Source organism: Caloenas nicobarica, chromosome Z, assembly GCF_036013445.1.
Source record: "Caloenas nicobarica isolate bCalNic1 chromosome Z, bCalNic1.hap1, whole genome shotgun sequence".
NCBI lineage: Eukaryota > Metazoa > Chordata > Aves > Columbiformes > Columbidae > Caloenas > Caloenas nicobarica.
In genome coordinates this window covers 104,216,396-104,232,373 of record NC_088284.1, presented here as the reverse complement: position 1 = coordinate 104,232,373, position 15,978 = coordinate 104,216,396, and the positions used below count along the sequence as shown (strand labels likewise).

At 39.8% G+C, this 15,978-nt stretch overlaps 1 protein-coding gene across 2 annotated transcripts in view; it reads left to right on the top strand.

The window, feature by feature from the left end:
- Positions 1 to 15,978, top strand: part of GLIS1 (GLIS family zinc finger 1) — a 197,563-nt gene that overhangs the window by 89,204 nt on the left and 92,381 nt on the right. For both annotated transcript variants that reach the window (XM_065656441.1, XM_065656440.1), the window contains exons 3-4: positions 1,184 to 1,382; positions 7,622 to 8,723. In XM_065656441.1, the coding sequence (XP_065512513.1) occupies positions 1,184 to 1,382; positions 7,622 to 8,723 (1,301 nt within the window). The remainder of the gene's footprint in view (positions 1 to 1,183; positions 1,383 to 7,621; positions 8,724 to 15,978) is intronic.

The window sequence follows — 15,978 nt, the reverse complement described above, 5'->3', positions numbered from 1 at the left end:
TTTACTTACCCTTATATCATGAAAATATAATTAACTAGATACTGCTTAATTATGTGATATTATACCTATATGATCTGGGTGTAATGTGCAACACTCTGTAGAGAATGGGCCAACTACGGTGCAGTCCAGCTCTATAGAACTCATCACCATGAGCATTGGGTACAAGGGTGAAGGGGTTATTTTCTGGGCTCTGTATGAAAACTACAGAAATATGTTTGCTGTTAGTATCTGACACTGTTACATTTTATCTCCATGAAAAAAAAAAATTAGAGGGAGATGTATTTTAAAAGCATGATTCGTATGTAGTAGTGAAAATAATGGTAAATGGCTATTGTGACTTTTTTAGCTAGCCTCTGAAGACTAAATTTCTTACAAGTACTTTTTATATGTGCCTATCTTTGAGTATTTGGTTAGTTCACTAGAGGTAAAAATCCCAACTAATATGCTTTAAATTAAATGGAATTGCTAGCATTTGACCAATACAATCTAAATTCTCAATTCCCCCTTTGTCCTCTCTTTTTAGCTAGATTATAATTTGTATTTCTGAAGAAAATTGCTGTAGCTTTAGTTTCTTTTTCCAAGTCTGGTAAAATGTGATGTTCACTGGAGCAGAATATATTATTATTAGCATTTGTAATAATAGCTTACTTGGAAAATACAATTAAATGTATACATTGAAACAAAATTAGTTTCATTTTTTCACACTGTTGACCTGACAGTAAAGTAGAAACATGCCCATCTAAAGTCATAATCATAGAGATAATTGTCTGCAAAGAAAAACTTGACTTACGTCACTGTTTTCAGAGTTTCACTCCCTGAAAATAAAATATCCCTCTCCAAAATCTAACACAGACAAGACTCTACCATAAAAATACACAGAAGGAAAGCAATCTATCAAACTAAGTTTTATTGAGTTAGATTGCAAAGTGTAAAATAGCCACAAAACTTAAAATGAGAAATAAACCATAGTTGTAATAAGAGAAGAGAAATGAGAAATAAACAACCATTCCTTTGCAATTACTTTTTGCTTCCATGTGAAACCTTTCCTTTCTACCGCCATGTCATTTACAAGAATTTTGCAAGGAGATTAAAGATGAATATACAAAGTAGTAGTCACTGTAGAGGGTTCTTAGTCAAAGGCTCATGTTTGTGTGTTTTGTTTTGTTTTGTTTTGTTGTTACAGTGAACGGTGGCTACAATCATTGTAATTTGACCTCTGAGAAGAAGAACATGATGGACATGGAGATGACAAGTAGCTCAGTACCTGTCTGCAGACAAGGTCTGTTCATCCACACAGGAAACTCCCTGATGCGAGACCACCCACTGTCCTGTGAGAGACTGCTGCACGTTGGTCAGCTCAACTTGACACACTCGGATATAAGGTATCACTGCAAGTTTTATGGCTTGATTTACTTTGCTCTTGGAGTGCTTCTTTGCTTGAAATATTTCCCAGTAGCATCTGTGGGAGCTACGTTTATAAGAGTATTTTTGGCTTTTTCTTCATTTTGGAAGTCCTTTGGATGCTCATTGAACTGCATTGCTCATTTCCAGGTTTGCACTGCGTGGACATGCACATGTGCACAGACAGCTCTCCCAAGCAGTGCCTGTTTGTGCAGCCACAGCCTCCCCGCATTCAGGTTTAAATACAGCTTCTCTGTGGGGACCCTTCCAGCATGCTCAGAAGTCAATGAGAGTTTTGCCAGGGGCTTAAGCAGGGTCAGACTTGCCTCCACACTGCACCCCAATGCCATGTTGTTTCCAAACTGAAGCCTGGAAGGCAGGGATGATACTCGCTCCCAAACCAATGTCTCCCATATGGCAATTTGGCATGCCACCATCAAACCTACAGGAAGCCAATGCCACTTTTATTTCTACAGTGTTTCTTTTAATGAAGTATTTTCAATGTTCCCATACAGCCACATCCTTGGTATTTGCTTTTAAGGCAGTAATGTGAAAATTTGGTCTCTGGTTTTGATATATACACTGTAGTTGGATATGCTATGAACAGAATCTCTATTTAAGCATTTGCTATAAATTAATTATATGAAAACACAGAACTCCATTATTTTTTTGTTGTTGTTACAAATTTAACATTACCAGATTTTAAACAAGTACCCTGAACAGACATCCATTGTGAATAGAAGCCTGCTACAAATTAAAATCTGTCCATCTATTTTAATTACGCTGCTTTTTGGCAGGGGATATAATACGGAATAATCTTGACCTTTTTGAAGAGCTGTAGAAAACAAAAACCTCAATAAAGTTGCAGCCTTTATCTTAGATGCTTGGAATAATTGGCACTCCGTGCATGGAACTATCAAGCCCAAATTTCCATAGTCGCAGCAAGTGGAAATATGGCCTATAGCTTGGTTGTGGAAATCTGACTGTTTCTGATTTTATTATAAATATTTATGTCTTGTTTCCCCTTTTCCATTTACTGGTGGGGTAAAAACATCTGTGTTTTCAGGAGGAGGAGGCACAGCAATATGGCAAGCAAGTGGAAAGAGCTGTTTGTTTGTTTGTTTGTAAATGACAAATAATATCCATGCCACATGACAAAATATTCTGCTATCACTACGAAGATTTGTAGATGAGGTTGCAGCTGGATGTAAGTCTGCTCCCTCCCAGATTCTTTATGGCTCAATGTGGGACTGGCAGTTATCAACCTTTTGTCATTCTGTCAGTGAGGACAATTATGAAACAAAGATAATTAGGGCAGGACCAAACAAAAGGAGGAAGAGAGTAGTCTGCTTAGATCTTTTTGAACCTTTTTGTAAAATCTATAATGAGAAAATGACAGATACTTGCATACCGGGGATCACAGTACCCACCCTCAGAAATATGAACCCCTTCCAGCCCCCATTTGGAAGAGGATTCCCAGAACAGCATAAAGGATTGTCTGCTGCAGAACATGAGAAAGGAGCAGGTGATAGGCCTGATTCCTTCCCTTTTGCTTTGTAGCATGGTCTAAAGCCTTGAGGCTCTTCTATTAATACTTCAAAGCAATAGTTTGGAAATGTTTGGAGAATGTCTTGAAGGATCCTTCCATTCCTTTACGGATTGCTGTATGTCCTGCTGATCATGGTCTGCTTGTGTGTCCACCTGGCTAATACTATTTTGGTCTGCATGGGATTTACAAGGTAAAGCCAATGCCCAGCCCTGCTCTGTGGACCTCATAGACACAGTGTCTAATTTTATCACCATGCTACTCATGGTACACATGAGGCACAAAACCTTGGCATGTGAGAGAAGGTGGACAGCAGTTGGGATGACTTATCTTCATGGTGTTTGTGATGCTGAAGGTTCTTGACAAGCAAGTAAGAGAAAACATACACTTTCCTTGAAGATCTGAAAATAGAATAGTACCGATGTGGGGGTGGATGCCCATTAGGTTTCAGTGAAGTCAGTGGGAGCCAAGGGTGCACTGTGTCTCCTCAGATTTCAGCCTTCATTAGAAAATAGATGAGAGAAATAGGACTGGAATGGACAGATTTTGGAGCACACAGACATCAGGGCAAACTCTATTTGGTTGTTCTGTCCAGCTCTAGTGACCAGCACGGAAATAAAGGGAGATACGAATTCAAACAGTCTCTCTGGGTTGAGCTTTGAACGACTCTGCATTTCTAGGATATGCAAAGTCCAAGGAAAACCCAAACAAACCAAAGAGCACCTCCCCTAGCAATCCAAAATCTCCCTCAGGATTTGGGGTTATGATCGGCTTTGTCTTTTCTTCTCTCAGTGCACTGAAACTTGTTATCCCCTTCAGCTTCCCCCTCAATCACTTTCACTCAGAAACTGTCTTCTAGAGATGACTGCCTTAATCCAAGAATCATGATTCCTCTTCTTCCTGGCCCCTTTTCCCCACTCGGTTAATAGATTTTAAGTTGTGCAACATGATTGCTGCTACATGCTATCTGTGAATGCAATGTGTGTGGGACTGGAAAAGTCCTAATACCTTTCTTACCACAATTGCAGACAGCACACAACTAATGCTGGCCTTTTGTCAAATAATCCATTATCAGACACTGCAAACCTGCCCACACTGTGCTCAGTGCTCGGCATATAAAACCCGGGGAAGACACCAGAGCAGTCAGATAGTGCTGCAAAGGGTCCCTGGATGTGCAGCAGAACAATCCCCACCAGCTTCTTCAAACTGTCAGTTATCACTGATTACACATTTACAGTGGCAAGTGAAGGCATGTATGTTTTGTAAATAGTCTGGAGATTTCAGATACAGTCATCTTTTCCTCTGAGGGTAGCTGGGAACTGCAGTACTTCTGGCATGGTGCTACTGGCCTCGTGCTCTGGCTCCAATTACCACGTAAGAGAGTCTCTTTGGAAATGCTGCCTTAGTATCCTCTGAGAAGCTGCTATTACTCTTCAAAGGCCTTACACTCAGCTTTCATGTGCTTAGCAGCAGCTCTGTTGCCTCAGACTGTCTGTCCCTGTTACACAGATGCTCCCTGTGAAGAGTGGTTGTGGAGTATATTCTCCTGCCGACCCCACTCTCTTCATCTGGAAGCCCCCAGAGCTGCTCATGCTGATCCGCGTGTCCACACAGTGCTCTTTACCCTGTCCTGCTATCCTTCGTGCTTCTCGCTGTTCTCTTGGCTGTTTGTTTCATATATATTTATATTTCACCGCTGTCCAGAGATTATGAAATCCTTATGGCCAGCACTGCCTGTGTGTACCTGCCTGGAATCTGATCCCTTGGTGTAACAGCAAGATGCTGTTACAGGAGCAAACGGGTATAAGAGGAGCCACCCAGCAAGTTGGATGCCAGACACCTTGTCTCTCTCCCACATCAGTTTTATCTCTGTGCCCCTTCTCCCTCCACCCCCCAGGAATGGGAGGAACAGCAGGGCTTGGCTGAGAACAGTGCTGGCAAATTTCTGCCAGGAATACAGAAAGTTTGCATTAATGCAGCCTTGACATTAAGTACCCCAACACTCAAAGTCGGGAAATGGAAAGAATGCTGGATTCTCCCAGCAGAGTTAACTAACACAGGGTACATAATGTGTGTAAATATACAGTGCTACAGAGGAAAGCGTAGCTCCCAGAAAAGACTTGCTTTGGATCTGCACAAGCAGCCTGTGCATAGCATTATGTAGAGAGAGCTTGGATAAGACACGACTGTGGCAATGAGAAGCATGAATTCAGTGCCTTCATATCATTTGCTTTTGAAATAAGGTATTTCAGCTTGCCTTTTGGTTCAAAACTCCCCTCCTTTTTGTGTCTCATGTTCCGCACTGTGGCATCACAGAATAGAGTCCTGACTCTGAGTAAGATCTCGTGCTGGAAATACAGATCGATGTTGCTGGGAGTCTCGGGAATGTAATATTTCTCAGGACAGGAATGTTTGTATCCATCATGCAGATACTGCACTGACTCCAGCTTGAACTCCTCACATAGATTTCTGGCAAGATGGGAGCTTATGTAAAGCTTAATAATATGACACCAATTATCACAGGCTGAAACGTAAGGCTTGGGTTAGCTTTGTATGATGTAAGAAATGTGTTATGTTTACTTTAGCCTGGGGCTTTGGGACCACTAAACTATGATACAAACTGAATTATTTAGAAGAGTTCTCATACAAAGAAACTAAGTAATAGGAAATATTGTGCGTGGCATGGTATGCTGTAAAACCTTTCTCAGAATGAGTTTAAAACAGCACACCTTCTACTGAGCCGTGAAGCTACAAGCAAGCAGGGCAGGGTTTCCCAAATATGTACAATAAAAGGTTTTTATGCTTTTGCCACATATTTTACAGACATATGGTTTTGTAAACGTTAAAAAATAATGTATGAATACTGTTGGGTGTTAGTCATGGGGGGGGGTTGTGATAGATTTTTTTTTTTTTTTTTTTTTTAATTTACCAGCTGCAAAACCAGGTGCTTTAAGTTTACCCTGAGACCAACTGCACAAACCTAAAGGGAGAAATTATAACTAATGGATTATGGAAACCTCTAAAATTTTAAAATGTAGTATTTTTTAAATTCTGGTGGTAAATGCAAGGTCTGATTATTCTGTACCGATGAATGGGAATTTAACTTCCTTCTTGACCTTGAAGATTTTTTTTATATCAAGCCCTACTGGCTGCACACTGTTGGAGCATAGAAACCTGTCACTAGTGAATGCAGTATTGCCAGTTGTGTGCCTCAGGCAGGTGTCATTTTCTGAAATCCTTAATTTCATGGGAAGGAAGTTGGTTTTTTTTTCCCAATTGGTAGTTCTTTGGGAGCTGTTACCAAGGAAGCATTAGAAGTTGTCTCAGCTTCCCATCTTAATGTTAGTGGTGGATTAATGGAAATAATAGTGATAAAACAATCTAAGTCATAAAATAAATGCACTTTTTTCAGCAGCTTCACAGTTACATGTATGTATATGTCTAAAATACCTTATGTATATGTGTTTCATGTGTTAAAATGTGTCAGATTTGTCTTAGCTACGGTGTCACACACAAGTTACCAATTGCCAGGTTTTCTTCAGCTTTTGTGATGCCAACATCAAAAAAGCATACCATTCATGTAGGTGGAACATGTCAGCATAAGAGCCATGGATCACCTCTCTGGAGGGTTTATTAGTTCAGGTAGAGCTGTCCTGCACACAGATGTACTGTTTCCTCGGTCTGGCACATTGCTGCATGATGAAGCCATAGGTTAAACCCTACAGTGCTTTAGGGATATGTAAGGAACACATGCTGGTCCTAAGACAAATCGCACAGTTCGGTCATCCACAGTAAATGTTTATAGCTGGGATAAAGTGTTTTATTTTAAGGCATAAACCAGTTGCTAACTGCTTGGAGGAAAATGTTAGGAAGAAACGTTTCCTAAATGCAGTGTTTTTCTGAAATGTCTATTTGGGGTTCCTCAAGGTTCTGCTTCCTGAGTGATTGGATTCAGCACACATCAAAAAAGATTAAAAATCGCTTCTGCAGAACAGTCTTCGGATTTGATGAAAAACGGGAATACATAGACTGACAGTTTAAATCTACTGGTTGTGAACTTTTCTTAGTTATCTTTTGTAGAGCTATTAGACATTAATACTCAGCTGATCTCTCATCAACTCTGGACCACTGGTTGAAAGCAAGGTGTTCTTCCTTGTATTCATTTTTTCCCCACTGATCTTGCTCCTTTTTTAATTTAGCGAAGGGAAGGATCTCTCTGACATGTAAGCAAAGCTCAGCAAGCCTTTTTTTGATTTGTGTGGAAAAGGATGCCAAGGCATTTTCCCGGTGTGCTCTGAGGAAAATGCTGATATTTGAATAATTCAAAAACGTCCAAAGCTCTCAAACTTAATTCTCAGCTATTGTTTTGCCTGGTCTATTATGCATTGAAAAACTAGATTGTGATTGATGAACTGCCCGTAGCAGTGGAGGGGAGATTGTCTGTTCTGTGCGTAACCCACTGTGTAAAATTAATCCCATGTAAAATGATGCTGCCTTTACTAGTGTTGTAGAGGAAGCATTGCAGATTTGTTTAGCGTAATTGCTGCATTAGACAGGCAACATTCAGCAGAGAGCAAGTGCTCCCATGCTCCAGGGCTTAACAAATGCTGTGTCTTGTACAAAAATCATAAATCCTGTGGTAGTTAGTGATGCTTAATGAAAACTGTATTACAGGTCACCCAGATTTCAAGACTCAGTGGATTCTGCTGCTCCATGCCTGAATGGAAGTCACCCAGCTCAGCACATTAAACAAGAATGCCCAAGTGATTATAAGGTTCTGTCTGAGGCTTCCACACATAGAAGGATTACGGAGGGGATGGAGCTGAGAGCCTCCGGTAGTCTGCATCCTGAAATAGACCTAATGAATAATGGCTTTACAAATTCGCTTTCATCCTACTTGTTTAATAATGAACATAGCTCCTCCCTCGGTCCTTTGTCACTTGGCACCCCTCAGCACTCAGCTAGGCTACAAACAAGCAACCTGAAGAAGAGATGCATCTCTGTTGTGCCGTCTTCAGCTGAAGGAATTGATATTACAGCTATCATCCGCACGTCACAGACGTCACTGGTCACCTGTGTGAATGGACTGCGAACTAATTCAGCTGGCATTTCCTCTCATCCTGTGGAGATCAGTCATCACGGTGCTCAAAAATCCTCTCGGCCCCAGTCTTGCTCTCAGCCTGGAAACCCTTGCAGTATTCCCTCCCCGCCAGCATGTCTTGTACCTATTTCTGCTGAATGTGACAGAAGTGACTGTGAGCAGATACAAATGCAGCAAGTTGAGGAGAATGGAAGCCTCAGCCTTATGATGAATGGTACCAGCATTCCTCATCAAAACACCTCGCACAGCACCCAGAAGGTGAGTTTCTTAAAACAAGAACCAGCTGACGATTATTCCTCCACTGCTGATCTTTTTCGACATCACCAGGGGCTGCCTCCCCCTTACCACCTACACCAGCAGCTAAGCCAGACTCAAGGGACGCTGCCTCACTTACACGCCTCTATGTCTCCGAAGTCCCTTCAGCCCAGCGACGGTGATGAACAGGACCTCAGCAATGGCAAACAGGTCTGTCGGTGGATTGACTGCAGTGCCGCTTACGACCAACAAGATGAACTGGTCAGACACATAGAAAAGACTCACATTGACCAGCGGAAAGGAGAGGACTTCACTTGCTTTTGGGCTGGCTGTGTCCGCCGATATAAACCCTTCAATGCTCGTTACAAACTGCTGATTCATATGAGGGTTCATTCTGGAGAAAAACCAAACAAGTGCATGGTAAGTCTGGAATATATTTATTTGAATAGAAACATGCTACTCTGCTCTCTTTCTTGCTCTCTCTTCAGTCTTATCCCAATATAATTGTTGTGCTTTCCTGTAACTTAGTCTGCAGCAGGCTAAAGGGGAATTGGAGAAAACCTTAATCTAGAAGGAAGTGTTTGAGTAAGGAATACTGTAGTTCTTGGAAAAGGGATTCGGTTTCCTCATATGAGAGCTTAACTTTTAATACAGTGTTTTATTTTTTTTAATATTCATTAAAGCATTAATAAAGTGATGATCAAAGCACACTGCAGTCATTTAACATAAAACAAAGTCACTGAGCCTCGGGTGACATTTTTAATCAAGAAACATAAACCACATCTAATGAAATTCTTTTCATTCCTTCAGTTGAACAATAACCCGTAGAGTTGTGAGTGCAAAAGTTTCAAATGGTGGTTTAGAAAAGAAAAAGAAACTTGTTAAGGATTTGAAACAGTTAAAAGAATAAAAGGAATATCTTTAATTACATTTTCAAAGGTTGTTAGGAGCTTTTAAATTTGCCAGAGCTTTAAAAATAAGTAAAAACCATTGTTCTCTTCTGATCAAGAAGATGTAAACAACCTCAGTGTTCCAAAAAGAGGATCTTGGGAATAACACCATCTCTGCATCTGCCCACCATGATGACAATATGGCCAAACTAAAATAAAAGTTAATGACTTCCATTAAGCTTTCCACATGTTTGAAAAAACAATGATATAACACCCTGACTGAAACAGATGAAGCAAAACAAGTTTGACATAAGCTTCCAAATTGGGCCATGAAATTTGGAAAGTCTTATTTGTAACACCCACATGCGCATGCGTGTGCACGCATGCACATACACACACAAATAAGTACAAACAAAGGGAATGGTTATGGCGACAGGTTGCAGTTCTTGATAGGCAGAATTTTCAACTGTATGTCTGTTTTATTGTTTTGATCAGAGAATGATATAATGGAAAATACTTCAAGTAACATCAAGACAAACTTATTCATGAGAAACTGTAGCTTTCTATGGAGGAATAGGAAGGAATGTTTATATAAAAAGCTTATTTTTTTCATTAGCTCAACAAAAAGCATGCTGGCCTGGAAAAAGGAAGAAAACAACAATATTCAAAATGTTTTACAGAGAAAAGTTTTCTCTGTAAGTGGTCATCCTGATTATGTTTTTACTTCCATTGGATAAATTAAAAATGTTATCTTAATGTCGGCACTGTTCAGTGGGTATTCCCTAAAATAATACTGGAAGCAATGCAGATATTGAGAGAACACCATGAAGTTGTCCAAGGTAAACTGGAAATGCTCTAAGACTTACCCGTTTCTTTTTCCTTTGAGAGAAAGAACTGAATTCGTCATTTCCAGAAGTAGCTCAATCACAATCTGTAAAAGTACAAAGGAATTTAACTTCCTATGCACATCTCTTATTTGGTCGTAAATCATCAAAGGATAATGTAAGTTAGTTGCTTCTTTCCAAACAAAAGTATAAGTAAGCAAGCCGTGAAAGCGTTCTTACAGATTTTATTTTAGCCTACTTTTTGTCTTACTGTTTTTATCATCTGGAATGAGATTGGTCTTCTCCCACTTTTATCTCACACTTTTTAAAAGAAATACTTAAAATGTGAAACCCTGATGAGCTTTACTATGACGCTGAAAGATTCCGTGGACTCCATGAGTGCGGGAGCTTTTGTCTTTTCAGGAAAATGCATATTTGGCAGGTATTCTATAGCAGATTTCTAATGTTACATTGACGTTCCTACAGGAAACTGGATAAACCAGAGACATTAAAGGATGTAATATCTTAGCAAATGCTAAAAATTTCCTGCTTTCAGTTATGTTTGTCTACGTTAAAGAACCGGCTTTATGTAACATCTCAAAGTTTAACATTGTGAATAGGTTGGAAAAACCTTTCATCTGATATGGCAGACAGCCTTCGTGGCACGTGTATGTAGACTTGCCATGTAAGTACATCAAGATCTGCTTTATTTGAGCAGTATTGTAGTTGTTCCCATACATGGAATGGCCCAATCAGAATTAGGAGCTTTACATTGCACAGCCTGCAGTTAACTCTTCTATTCCCAGAATAAGAGCCTTCCACTGTCAGCAGAGGTATCCGTGTATCGGATGTTACAACATCGAATTCTGCATGGAGTAAAGTTGGATCCAAGTGAACACATGAAAAATACGTCTTCTTTGCAAATTTAATTTTCTACTCTGAGAAGACCTTGATCTAGCAGGGACAAGATCCAAAGCTGCAACACAGCTCCTTAAAGTTATTAATATCAAGTGGGGATTATTTGCCCAGCGAATTCCATTCCACTTTAAACAAGGGTTGCTGTGCAGTGTTTCATTGTGCAGTGATGTCATGTCATTTTAAATGATGGCTTTTCTTTTGATGTGGTAATAATTGTGCTGTTATTCCTGCAAATTAAGAAGGCAATTCATTCTCTGTCTATAGAGGTCCGAGATTTTGTTTCGTTTTCGCTGTAGCCCTGTTAAAGTAACTTTACATCTCTTGGTATTTGTAGTGGAGATTTTCTTTCGCTGTTCACAATTACCCATTGTGCTTTCTTTTTAAGCCCTTGATTTTGTTCCTCTCTGTAAAATTACTGGCTGACTAGGTATTGAACTGCTCAGGAGAAGTTAACAGTGAGCAGCACCCTGCCCTCGTACATAAAAGTACTTTTCCATGTAAAATTATTAATTTCTTATGACAGGCTTTGCTACTATGTACTCTAATAGACAAAGGAATTTTGGAATTCAAGCTACTTAAGAACAGGAAATACATGAGACATTTTGATTGAAAAGTAAATGGTTCACTAAAACTGCAGTTAATCCTTTTATTATCTTTCCAACAGCAGTTTCCACAATACTTTCATGAGGTAAGCTTGCTTCAGTCCAACTGTAACACTCTCATCGTCACAGCTGGTTTAAATTTAGCTAGCCTGCTTCTTTCTTTACTACAGACAGTCGACATGCAAAACCGTATCTGGTGTAGAGGACTACTGATGTTTCGGGTCCATATTCTGCTCACTGTGTTTCATTGCCAAAACGGGTACTATGAGTATTCTGTTTTCATCTTCTGTTAAATATTCTAATTAAGTGGTGCCTTCTCGTCATCATGTCCCTCAGTTTGGTTTTTCCATGGGCTCCGCAAGTAGTCTAAAGGAAACTACCTAATCTCTTCGCAATATCCTGTTATGTTTCATACTTAACTCATGTTATTTTAGTTTTATTAAATTTGGGGTTCATCTGCATTATAATCAAAAATATATCCAACAAAAATAATGATGCAATGCCTTTAAGACTTTAACTTCTGAAGATTAATTTCGTGCTTTTTTAGATTTGATGTCCCAGACAATTGGAATTTTGATTATCTGAGACAGCAAAAATTAGCAAGCTTAAATGGTTTTTATTTAAAAACCAGGTTTCTCATAGCTGCATATTTTGCTGGCTTTCAGTTCTTCCAATATCTCCAGATATTGCATCCTCAGTTTAAGCCTCTGCTTGCAAATGTAATTATAGAGCTGCTCATTCAGTTGTCTAGAATTGTTTGATTTGGACAAATGTATACTTGGCTTATCAGTTTATCCTCTTGCACTCTTGTGGCTTCATAAAGAATAGAAAATAAAGTTCCCATCACTGCATGCATATGTGCTGAGGGAACCCATGTTGCAGGCCTCCACAGACATGATCAAGGTTAATATATTTATGTCATTTCTACATATGCAATTGGGTATCGTAACATATGTGATATCCATGAAAGGAGCTGGACAGTGATAATAGCCATTGTTGATGTATCTAGTTTGTGTATTTCAAGGAAACAAATGCCTCCTGATTACTTTCTAGACCTGTCAGTCACATCGTGTTCTTGCCTAGATAGTTAAGACTTTCTAGTAGAATTTTTTTTCTTGTATATATGCAACATATTCAGTTTGGGAATAGTCCTGATGCAACAGTTTAGGTGCTGTATTGTACACAGTGAAATTCAGCATTTGCGCTCTTTGTAGTCAGTTCTTTTGAATCCCTAAGAGTGAGACACTATAGGTACTGCATTAAACATGGGGAAATTGAGACACACAGAAGATAAGTAACTTACCTAAAGGCATCTTTAGGCAATTCCAGCATTCCAGCACAGATCTTGTGTGCAAATCACTACAGCACACAAACTAACCATTTGCAATTTACCTATGAAACAGATTTTTGTACAGATTACATAAAAAACAGTGGTCCTGCTGAACTTCCTGTTCTTTTTACTGTATATCTCTGACGCAGGTGGTTCGACATGTCACAAACCTGTAAAAAAATTCATCAGAAGGCTCAGCTACGTTTGTAACCCTTCAAGGGCAGCAACCTGGTTATTACGATTACAGGAGAAAGGGGCCTATTGAGCAGATTAGTATTATTGCTTCTGCTGCTAAGGGAACCAATGTGGAATCTCTGTTCTCAGTAGATAGCAAGTAATACACTGTCTGCAGTCAGTGGGGAGCTTGTGCCTAGCAATGCCTGGTGAGTAATGAGATCTCTACAGGCTACAGCTACAGATGAGTCTAAAGGACAGCCCTGCATTGCAGGAAAAATAGGTCTGCATGCACCAGTTTATATTGAGTAACTTCACCTAAACAATAAGTTTCCATGCCTGACTCGAGGGAATGTTGTGGAAGTCTGGAAAGTGTTTTCAGCTTTTGGAGTAGAGGATGTCATGCACTGATGCCAAAGAAGTGCTTTAAAAAACAATAATATTAGCTTCACTTTCTTTCCTTTGAAGTCAATGGTAAGAAACATCCATTCTATCAAAGCTGCCTCACCAGAGATCTCTTTTTTTATTAGGTCTCTGATGGCATTTCCCAATACTGCTAAGGAACTGCAGCATTAAGAACACTCTGATTAGAGGAGTAGACAACAATACAGTGGTTTTGTGAAAATACAATGTTTGTTTACAAAAACCACTACAGATTACATGGCTGTGCAAATGGGTTTAAGCGTGCACCAGCATTGGAGGGCAGGCTGGCAAATGGCTTTAGGCTTGGCACTGTGTCCGCTCATGCCCAGTGGCAGTTGGTGAATTAGGACTCTTGTCTGTCCACAGAACTCCACATCAGCAGATCTTGCAGCCCAAACACTGTAGAAATGTTTGGGCCCAGATTCTGCTGCGGGTCGGATTGTCTCATGTTCTGGTGCAGTGGGACAGAAATGCAAACCTGCACTTCTCGGTGCAGATGGGAAGTGCAGCGCTATGGTACACACGATGGTGCAGTGCCTTGAGGGGATGCAGACCTGCCTTCTTGAGCTGAGCTGCGCAGAGGGGAGCTGCCGCTGCTTTCCCTGAGGGATTATCAGCTTCCCAGTGTGGCCCCTGGGATTGCTGACCTTCAAGACATTCTGTGAGGTGCATCTGCCTTATTAGGTTGATAGAAAAAGGTGTAGGATGCTGGGCCAGATGGACTTCGGCTCTGACCAAGCAGGACTGGTTGCCTTTTCAGTTCTTTTGCAGCAGTTTGATATGGGTTTGGTCTGACTGGCATGCTCTCACTATTTTTGTTTGTGTAAATCTAATAAAACCAGAATGGTTTTCAAGTTCATTTGCCTGCTTTAAAAATGTTGTAAAGGACATTGAAGAGATCTGATAAGTGATAAGTGATACTGATAAGTACTTCTTTAGAGGTACAGCATGGAACTTCATGGAGGGAGGCTTTCAAGTACATTAAAGTACATTAGTGAATCCAGGTCACATTCAATTTGGAAAACAGTGGTGGAAGGACAGGGAACAGGACAGGAGGATTTTGTTACTATTGATATTTTCTAAATAGTGTACTATTTTGGAAATAGTGAAATGTTTCTGTATTTTAATCCATCTTTTTTGACTTTCATAATGAAAAAAAGTTAAACAAAGAGGCTTTTTTTGGTTGTTTAAAAGCTCTTCCCATTTGATTTATTCAGTATTTTCATTTTGTTAGAGCAGTCCCCCAAACAATTACTTTTCAGCTCATCCTGGACTAATTTATCTTCATTCTTCAGTGTTTTGATTTGGCTACTGAAATACATATTTTTTACCACAATTCCAACTGTGACATGATTTCAGTAAAGGGAAAATTTCCACTTTCCTACAAAGTAGCAGATATTCGTCAGAATCCTGAACACTCTGAGCTTTTGAAAAATACCTGACAATGGTCTGATTGACAGAGAACATCTTAAAGGAAGGATACATTTTTGTATTAGAAATGGTTCTCCACAGTGACTGTGCTGCTTGGCATCATGTCACATAGAAAAGGTATTTGTATGAGAACTCCTCCATGCCAAGCAATGTCATTCATGGTTTTTGTCAAATAATATAGGCTAAAGTATGCCCAGCTTAGAAAAGTGAAATTTATTAGTTGAGACCTACGATGTTTGACTGCCAGACAAATTTCTAGGCATGTCTCCCACATCTTTTTAGAAAATTTCTGCTACGTTCCTTTCCCTTCCCTTTACCGTTTGCACACAAAAATGACATCTCGATGCCGTGTTTTTATCTTTATCCTCTTGTTCCATAAAACTCAGTAAATAGTGATTCTTTCTTATTTTAAGACACTCAGAATTATTTCCAGCTCTGCCTGGCTTTGGATGATACTCCACATGTAGATTTATTCAAACCCCAGTCTTAGCACAGACCTATAAACCTCTCATGGGGCATCAGCTTTTGAAGATATCTTGCAAGCAGCCTCTTCACTCCCAATTCATTCCAGATCCGCCACAAGATCCCTTTCTTTGCCATGCAGATCAATGAATTCTATCAAATAATCACATCTGAAGATGCAAAAAGGGAAAGGCTTTCCAGCCTTTAAGCACTAAGTTTACTATAACTCTTAAGGATTTCCCATCTAGCAAAAGTGCGACAAGATTTCTTTCTCATTCTGCATCCTGTCTGGGAGTGAATCATCCATCAGTTTCACTATATGAATCTGCACAGTACTAAGGATCAAGTGATAGACCCTCAGCTAGTCAGATGCATTCTCCATTTTAGTCATAAGTTTACAGAGCAGTAAATATAATTGTGAACTACCTGCTTCTTGTAAGAATGTCTTAATGCACCTCAAGAGGCCCTCAAAGATGCGTCTGGCAGTCAAGTCCTAAAACTGTAATTCTGCAGGATCCAGCATCATTTTGGCAGGATGAGTTGTCTTCCAGAAGATCTGGGAAAGAGGGTTACGTTCAGTGACTTGCAGGCAGTCTGTAGTTATCAAACATCTAGGAGCAG